The sequence below is a fragment of the Kryptolebias marmoratus genome, linkage group LG7, assembly GCF_001649575.2.
Source record: "Kryptolebias marmoratus isolate JLee-2015 linkage group LG7, ASM164957v2, whole genome shotgun sequence".
NCBI classification, from domain to species: domain Eukaryota; kingdom Metazoa; phylum Chordata; class Actinopteri; order Cyprinodontiformes; family Rivulidae; genus Kryptolebias; species Kryptolebias marmoratus.
In genome coordinates, this window is record NC_051436.1 from 16,583,820 (window position 1) to 16,593,706 (window position 9,887).

At 41.3% G+C, this 9,887-nt stretch overlaps 1 protein-coding gene across 1 annotated transcript in view; it reads left to right on the top strand.

The window, feature by feature from the left end:
* The first annotated feature begins 7,410 nt into the window (after positions 1–7,410).
* Positions 7,411–9,887, top strand: part of ank2b (ankyrin 2b, neuronal) — a 201,454-nt gene continuing 198,977 nt past the window's right edge. The window contains exon 1 of the mRNA XM_017430288.3: positions 7,411–7,739. Within this exon, the coding sequence (XP_017285777.1) occupies positions 7,653–7,739 (87 nt within the window). The 5' untranslated portion in view covers positions 7,411–7,652. The remainder of the gene's footprint in view (positions 7,740–9,887) is intronic.

Below are 9,887 nucleotides of genomic sequence, written 5' to 3' on the forward strand. Positions count from 1 at the left end.
TTGAGAAGCGGGTAAAGAAAATGGATGGATGGATTTTGAAGTCAGGGTTGCCCAAGAATCTCCAGCTCTCTAAGGTTCTGTCCACAGGGAAACAGCATTTTGTGAATACTTAAAAGTCTTTTATTGTTTCAGCCTTGTGTTCACATGGAAACAACGTTTTAGGAATCCTAAAATGTTTTTTTTTTTTTGGAAAATGGGTTGCAGAGTAAAACCATGTCAAAATGCCACCCTTGGGTTTGTCATGTGGACAGCCTAAACAAAAATTTTTTGAAAACGATGACATCACGGTCCCACCTTCTGCCTAACCTATGACCCCAAGCATGACAGATGTAACTTCAGCGGCGGACTACATGCTAGCATGTGAGCTGCAGATGCTAGTTTAAAACGCTGACACTTGTGAAGAAAGAATTTAGCCTGATATGATTTGAAAACCCCTCCATCCAGCTGTCCTCGGCTGGACACTTGGCCTGGACAGCATCCGTTATGTCCATGTATTTGGACAGAGACAACTCCCTGTCAAGACTGTCCTGCACTTTTGTGGTCTCACAGTTTATTGAGACACTAAGTACAAGTTTGAACCACAAACTGTATAATAAATATAGTCTGTAAGCCTGGAAGCTTCATGTGCATGCTTTACTTGTTTCCTGCTGTTGGTGGATTACTGTGGCTCTCTTACAGCGCCACATACAGGCCTGGTACAGTTACTGCAGCATTTTGGGACCTTTTCTGCGTACAAGTGGTGCCATGTTCATGAGAATAGTTTTAGAAATGATAGAATAGATTGTTTTGGTTTTTAAACTGACGTTGCTCAAAGACCTGTCTACAACACATAAGATATTAATTGTTCATAACCTTTTCACAGAACCCTCTTTCAGAACGACTGAACCCTCCTATCAGTAGGCGGAAACAGGAAATTACTGTTTGCTTGATGGATGCCTGACTGTGCCTCAGCTGGCAATTTAATTTAATTTCCCATATTCAACAGCGGAGCCTGCATCAGCTCCCTGGCGACGGGTCCAGGACTGGTAGCAGCTCATCAAGCAGAAAGAGTAACCTTATCCAGTGCCATCTATTCTGGACTATTCAAGTCCATTTTCAAATTAAATATGTTTATTTATTTAAACCATATTCACAACATAAGAGCTCTTAACAAAAACATAAATAAAGCAGACTAGTTACTGGCCACGATTATTCAGTTAATTTGAATACAATCTGTTGAGTTCAAAAGCCTGCCTTCCTGATGATAAGGGTGCATTAGTACATCTGGCATGGGCAGCTTCACATCTGGAAAGACATCGTCTATGCAGAAAAGTATATACAGGTTTTTGAAGATCAAATGCTCCCATCAAACAAAAAAGAAAACAACAAACAAACAAAGAAACAAAAATCAAGCAAAGAAGACCCAGGACTGTTGAATATCAAGAATCCTACATCAGACGAGAATGGAACAACATTCCCAAAAAGCTACAGATGGGGCTAGTAAAAATAAGTCCAAAAACAAAATCCAGGAATAAAAGGTTTGACACACAGTGAGAAAGGAGACGTTTGACACTGAGGCTCCTGAGCCTGATTTACTTTTCTAAAGCAAACTTGTTCAAAACACCATATTGAGGTTTCAAAGTTTCGAGATCACATTACCTATGGCATTTTTTCATACGTCCCAATAAAACAGCAGAAGTGAAGCGACTGAGATGAATCTTTGGCACTGTTTCATTCGTTACAGGGAGGGTTGTAGTTGCTATAATCGCAGCTGACCACTAGATGTCACTGTTAGGGTCTGCCTTTGATGCTTTCAATTTCAAGCTCTGAATCTTTTTGTTGTTGTTGTTTTTATACAGTCAGGAAGAAGCCTCAAAAGCTTCACAGGACTTCATCCGCCCATCTCTAACTAACAGGCTTGGGTCAGGCACCAGAAAGATCAAAAACTGTCCAGACCTACAGACCCAGCAGTGGAAAGACAGGAGAACAGAACAGAATCCACAGTCAGAGACTCAGGTGTAGGAAAATAAGAAGTCAGGCTGGATTGCTGTGACAGCTGGTAACAGATGATCAGGCAGAGAGCTGAGGTGAACAGGTGAGAATAAATGGACGCAGCCACAGGTGCGAATGATCAAGGCAACCAGTGCATTAAGACGCTGTGTTCAAGGCGGCTCAGAAAGCTGGGAAAAACAGACTCAAACCGTCACATCAATGCAGTCGTTTCATCCATCTTTATTTATGTCAGAGGTTTGTGTTTGCCCCCAGAAACTTCTTCACACTCTGAATTAAAAAATAGTATATTATGCTCAGTAAACTCAATAAAAAAAGAAAAGCTACCATGGAGAAGGCACAGATGTCTGAGCCCTCATTTAGACCCAACTCAGAAAGAGGATAACATCACAACAAGCGCCACGATTACTCACTGTCCCTGCAAACATTTACAGACAATCCACAGGACACCACGTTTCTGATTAAATAAACCCCGGAAAACCACACCTTACTGCCTTCCAGTTTATTATTGATTCTTTATTGACAGTTGAATTCATTCCCATGTATTTTGTTACCTACAGAGTCGGTATGGGAATTTGACAGCTGCCAGCCGTTTTCACAAGACGTGTCCTCCTACATCCCTCACATTGGACTTGAGACAAGCTGTACTTAGGAGACATGAGGTGGCACTCTCAGAGATTCCAGGCTACTCAGCAGCAGACATTGTGCCACAGGAAAAACATCATATCTGATGAACCAGAGATCATTTTGACAAACCACTTATTTGCATACATTGGATAAAAAGACAGTTGCTTTTTTCCCCCCCTCGCTGTCAAACATAAAATTTGTCTATAAACCTTTTCCTGTTTTAGGTTAACAAGAATTCCAAAAAATGTTTCTGTCTCTCTGTAACTTTGTGCCAGCATATTAGTAGGTTGCACACAGTTTGTATGCACCACCAGAAGTGTATACAATTCTACGTTTTTTTTTCTAGATTAAATAAACCATGTTTTGTTACCTACTGGGTGGCTCACTGTAAAAAGAAAAAAAAAGTCTTATAAGATGGGTGACATTCAGTAAATCTGAACTAAACATGGCACAAAAAATAAGGAAATAAATGTTCGGCAGCTTGCTGTTTGTTCCACAGTGACCAACACAACCACACTGGCTGACTTATGAAAAATGCTGGTTGAACATGGGATGCCATCCCACAGCAGTGTGTGACCAAACTGGGAAACAGCATGAGGTGAGGAGGAGGTGCTAGGCTGTTGTGGCTGTGTATGGTTCTTCCGCATGCTACTAAGGCCCCCTGTTTGTTAAATGAATATATTGTTAAATTGCCAGAGTCTCTCGTTTCTTAAGACTCCAATCATCCAATCCAATAAACAACACCAAACAAGACTGACCTTGGAGATATTTATTAGGAGATATACAGCTTGTTTTAGTAAGATTTTTAAAATTAATTTTACATACTCACTTTTTAGAGCCACCAGTACTTCTTACTTGACATGTTTTGGGACTGTGAGAGGAGGCGTGAGTACCAGGAGAAAACTCACATAGACACAAAAAGATCCAAACTCCACCCAGCCCAGATTTGAACCGGAGACCTTTGTGCTGTAACTTGACAGAACTGACAACCACAGCTGTTTTAAGAAGATATGACAATTGTTAAAAAAAAAAGTTAACATGCTCTAGTACATTTATGTGTATTATTCAATGATGCAGCAAACCAAAATAGTAGCTTGTCCATAAATAACTAATAAAAGTAAACAGACAGCAGAAAAGTCTTGTTTTGCCTGGGAGCCACTGTAGTCCTTCTTTTTCATCCATCTGTGATTTTCTCTGACAGGTAAGCTGAGTCACTCCAGCCCAATGCTAAAATTACTTCTCTGGCTGCTCTTTTCCTCATGCATCTACACTAATAGCCCTGCACAGCGCTCAAAGACGTACGGATCCAGAGACACAGTAAATCTGCAAACTCAAATCCAATTTGCTGTTTAAAACAAGTGTGCATGTCGCACCCTTTTCACTGATTAAAAGGTATTATTCTGGAAGAGAAGAGAAGTTTGTATACGCCATGTACTTCCTGCTTTCTTAGACAAATACTAGACTGACTCTGATCTGGGATCTTTAAGGTACTTTTTGAAGTTTAGCTAATATCTGCAGAGAGTGTACCTTCTCAGTTTTTTGTTCAGTCGTATAGATGCCTGAAGAAACAAACCCTGTCGCAGATTCTGCCCTTGTGCTTTTCATGGTTTAGTACACGCCACTCACACTACTAACTTACGGGGTACCTGGTACTTACCCTGTATGTACCAGTACCAGTATGTATACTGTACAGCTGTAAGCACAGGTACCACATTTGTACCAGTTACGTACCCAGCACCTACATTGTACTGCTATCTCTACGAAGGTACCAGGTTCTTCTCGATACGTATCAAGTAAGTAAGTAAGTAAGTAAAATTTTATTAATATAGCACTTTTCACAGATAAAATCACAAAATGCTTCACAAAACACATAAGGAAAGCACATAAAAACATCAGAATAAATTAAAAGTCTGTCTATACAAATACGTTTTCAGCTGTAATTTAAAAGAGTCAACAGAATCCATATGATGTAAGAACAGTGGGGGAGAATTCCACAATCAGGGTGCAACAGCTTGAAAAGAACAATCCCCACAAGTTTTAAACCGAGTAAGTGGAGCTAACAGAAGAATCTGGATCAGCAGACCTCAGAACTCTGGCATAAGTCTGAGGCTTAACCATATCAGAGACATACTGGGGGGCCAGACCATGTAAGGTCCTAAAAATGAATACAAGAAGTAACAGGTATGTGCCTTTTAAGTACCAGTCAACACAAGTGCTACTCCTTGCACAGCATCTTTGCTTAAAACTTTAGCATTAACCCTGTTTGTTGGCAAATTATCTTGCAAATCAATGGAGAGATTTTGATGAAATTCTCAGAGTAATTCTTCACACTAAAAACTGCTGAGTATTTCTATAAGTCAATTGCTGGGTAGAACGAAATCCTGAATACAAGCGGCTGAAATGTGTCAGGATTTGGGTATTCTTTGAGTTTACTTTTTGAATTGGGGTTATTGTTTCATGTGTTCCCTGTCTTTAGTTTATTCTCCAATGTTTAATATGTTTTATTTTGTTGTTCTGCTCCCTTTGTTCCTTGTGCTATCTCTCCCTCTCCCTCAGTAGTTCTGTCAACCTGCCTCACCACCCACACCTGTTTCTCGTTAGTAATCAGTCACCTGTTTCCACCTGGTCATTTTCCACACCTACATGCTGGTTCATTTTTGTTGTTATGCACTGTCCGGTTTTCCTTATGTCACGCTCCTCGTGTTCCCAGCGATTTGGATTTTGTGAGCTTTTGCTTTTTGGTTTTGCTGCCATGTCAGCCCTTTGGTTTTCTATTTCTTTTTTTTAAATTATTTATTATTTTTCTTTAGTTATTTCTAAACATGAGTCTGCATTCTGGGTTCCTTTCCTTTCAACCCGACAGAAGGAACCAGCAAGTAAGTGAGGGAAATAACCCGGTTTTTAAAGACTGAGGGTAACGAGTAAGTGGAAACAGGTGACTGATTACTAACGAGAGACAGGTGTGGGTGGTTGAGGTAGATTGACAGAACTGCTGAGGGAAAGTGAGAGACAGCACAAAGAGCAGAACAACAAAATAAAACATTATAAACATTGGAGAATAAACTAGACACAGGGAACACATGAAACAATAACTAGTCAGCTAGCTAACTAATACTTTTTTTTTTTTGGAAACCCAAACCGTCTAGTGCAAACTAAAGTTATTAACAAAGCCAACCAGGTTAAAAACCTTACAAGTTGTTTTTAGCATCTTACCTTTACTTATTACATGCTAACGCAGAGGTCCAGTCAGGTCTGATTTTATCAAGTTTTCTGTGAAGAAAAAAACAACCCAAGTCCAACCCAATCACTAGGTCAGACCTTTTGACCCAGCATTTGGTGAAAACAACCCAACCTGTGCCCCAGCAGCTTTTACCCAGGTATTCCATCCATCTTTCACCACTCATCTGTGGTTAGTATCTACTAGCTAGCCCCAACCCAGTTTGTAACAATCTAAAAAGTCAGATTTTGGGTTTTTCTTTTTAACTCAACTTTTCAGTAGCTCTAGTTGACCAAATTAGTCATTTTTACCCTCTGTAGAAAATTTAACCCAATATTCTGGATCAACGTAATAATGTTACAAACGGCGACAACTCTCCAATTTCTCATCACAAGACAATTTTCGCTCAAAACTCTGGCAGGAAAGGCGGCGGGCGACATGCATTCCTTCAATTTAGCAAGAAATGTGTGTGTTCTGACACTGTGTATGTGGGAGGCTTTCTATATTCCCGTCCTTGTGTTCTTCATGAAAGCGCATCATTGACTGGACCCAAGTGCTGCAATGTCAGCCATGTTTATCACGTTTCCCACGATGTCAATATTGTTTTGTCTTCTCTGTGATTGTTCCTCGTAGCGAAGAAGGGCGTGAGAGACCTACTGTCCTATGAGAGTGTGCGCTGCAGCAGGAACAGTATTAGTAACAACACACGCACGTGCACTGATGCAGTAAAACAAAATTAAAGGCCTAGCATTCCCTGGAAGAATGCATATCGCCCACCACCTTTCATGACAGAGTTTCAATGTTGGAAAATGATGGAGTTGTAGCCGCTTTAACCAAACCTTAAAAACAACATGATGCAATGTTGTGATGCTCAGAGTATATATTGTGAACGACTCTCAGCTACTACCACATCTAGTTTTAGCTCAATAGCTGTTAAATTTACCGAGTTACAGCCATTCTTGTGATCGGCTCATTCTGATTAGCTGTGGCAGCTATCTTGACTGCAAAAAGTTAATCAGTTATTGATGAACATCCAGTGAATAAGTTCTGAACGTTTAATTTAAATCCGTCCCGTGGTTCATGAAATATTTTGCTAACAGATAGAAAGTTGACCACAAATCGTTAAAGACCTGATTCTAAACAGGATCAGTTTGTTCTTGCTTAAAATTTGTGTTGGAGGAACAGGCTTGCCTACCGCCACACCAAATATTAACACAATATCTGAACAATTTACTGAGTTCACTAATTTTTTTAAAAAGAAGTTGGCTAGGGCGGCCATCTTGAGTCGGAATTACTCTAAAAGTTAATTAGTTGTAGATGTACAATCAGTGACTATTTCCTGAAAGTTTCATTAGAAATAGTCCCCTGGTTCGAAAAATATTTTGCTAACAATCAGACACTCACACGCAGACACGGGCAACAACATTATCGCCCGCCTTCGCCTTCCTGCGGCGGACAACAAAATGGAAAGACGTCTATTTTGAAAATTAAACCTATTGGTGTTCATGGGATATTTCCAAGCACACTGTTAGTGTGTGACACAGAAGGCGTGTGTGTGTGTGTCAGGGTGTGTGAGAAACCCTTCAGGAAACGTCATCTACTCGGACTGGACGAGCAGACCGCGAGCATACGAGCCCCGGCCGGAGGAGGGACAGTGGCGCCTCTGTGTGACCGGACAGAGAGTCTCTGTGCTCGGACAGGAAGCCTCGGCCGCTGCCGGTCCTCTCGGCGCGGGGCGGAACGCTGGCGGACGCCGCGGAGAGTGTCATTTCGGAGCGGATAGAGTGACTGGCAGAGGGGTGGGGAGGAGGGGACCATCATGGCATCTTCTCCTGTCCCCCCGGCATCGCTGGAAGGACGGACACCCTCACCTAATGGGAGTGACGAGCCCACAAACACCCGTCAGGTACGTCCCATCGGTTCATGCAGGACAAAAAAAAAAAAAAAAAAAAAAAACACGCCGAACTTCACTTTAAAACATGCGAATTTCAGACTTGAGCGAGATTCTGCCCATACTCGCACTTAGGAGCATTTAGTGTTGCTGCTGTCTGACTCAGCAGATGCAGCTCTTTAACTCGGCGTGCGTTTCGGGATTTATTTCGTGCGTGTTTTGTGGCCACATGCCAAATCAAAGCCGTCATTTCGAGCACATGCAGCGCAGTGTGACAGGGAGCAAAAGTTAGTCCTGCATTTTAAACAGCCGTGCCCGGTGCATTCAATTAGGCCGAATCTAACAAAACACTGACAGACGCGTGCACGTGTGTGAGTCACCCCGCGTCACGTGCCCGTACGCGCTCATTTGACTGAAACCGTGAACGTGTCGGATTCTTAATGGAGTTTGGTGTGACGCATGGCGGGTCCTGGTCTGTTTGTCCTCTAAGGAGACAGCGGGCTGTCCCTCTGCAGGCGTTTCCATGAATGTGACACTTGGCACGGCATCAATCAAGTGGATCAACGGAAAGTCAGGAAGTGGTAATAATGTGGTAATATTGTGGCAATAATGAGGTTATAATGTGGTAGGATGATGCTCTCTCCTGTGCACTGTTATTAACTACAACTCGAGTCACTTGCTATAATAACTAAAGGCCTAGGATTCCTTAAAGGAATGCATATCACCCGCAGCATTTCATGCAAGAGTTTCAGACTAAGATTATTTTATGTAGTGAAATGACAGAATATTACCCTTTTGGGTCAAACCTTGACAAATACTGTTATGCACAATCCCATGTGATATTGTGAGATATCGCACAATGTGTTAGCGCTCGGCGTATGTGTTGTGAATGACTCTCAGCTACTACCACACCAAACCGTAGATCAATATCTCTAAATTTAACTGAGGTCTAGCCATGTTTGTGTTGGCTATTGTTGATTATCTGTGACGGCCATCTTGTACTGTGTTGAATTCAGGAGTTAATCTGGTGTAGGTGTCCATGCAGTAAATACTTTCTGAGAATTTCATTAAAATCCACTCAGTGGTTCATGAGATATTTTGCTAACAGACAAACAGGACTTACTCCACCAAACAATGCCAAGGTTTCAAGTAAAGCTGTTGTGCATTGTGTTGCCCTTAGTGTATGTGTTGGGGATCAGTCTCAGCTACTACCAAACCAAATCTTACCTCAACATCTGCAGAATTAAAAGCATTATAGCCTTTTTATGTTTTTTAAGGTCAGTTCACTTTGACAGGCATGTTGAATCAGGTTAACTCCTGAAGTTCATCAGCTGTAGATGTACATCCAGTGATTACTTTCTGGGAGTTTCATTGAAATTGGCTCCGTCGCTCCTGAGATATTGTGCTAACAGACACACAGCGTTCATTTGCTATAACTGATTGAACTTTATGTTGAAAACTGTTTTTAAATCTCATCTCTTAATTGGTCCGCCTGGATGGTTTCCTTCCTTCAGAGCACATAGCATCATATTTGAAAGTATTTTGCGTTTGTAACCGTATATTTGGTTTTCACGCTGCTGCAAACTTCATCCCTTAACAACAGGTGTGTGATGATATCAGTGTCACTAGTGCCACCTCTGCTTCCTGCTGTGTACTCACAGCTGGAGACAGGAAGACAAAATGGATACTTGTTCTGAAACCTGCGTACAGGATATGTCAGAGTCAGCTTGATTTACAGGGATTCCAGTAAACTGCACACCCAACTATCGGGTGTTTCATGTTGATCTAACAAATATTAAACCATGGTAACGGGATCGTTTGCACATGTTAAACTGGGGTTCTGTGGAGAAATTATGAACAATAATATCTTACCTGTTGTACAAGCCCGATTCCGAAACAGAATGCAATGGTTAGCAAATCTCATAAACTCATATTTTATTCAAAGTGGAACATAGTAAACCTATCAAATGTTTAAACTAAGAAATTGGACCATTTTAGGAAAAAAGGTTATTTAGAACTAGAGAAGTTGCATTTCCTGCGAAAATGCAGTGTGAATGCTTTTTTTGCTGAATGATTTTGCTGAAAGCAGCTGAAGATATGCTGAACAGCTGAAGTTGATGCAAAAAGTGGAACAGAAGCTGATTTGTAGAAGATTTGCATAAG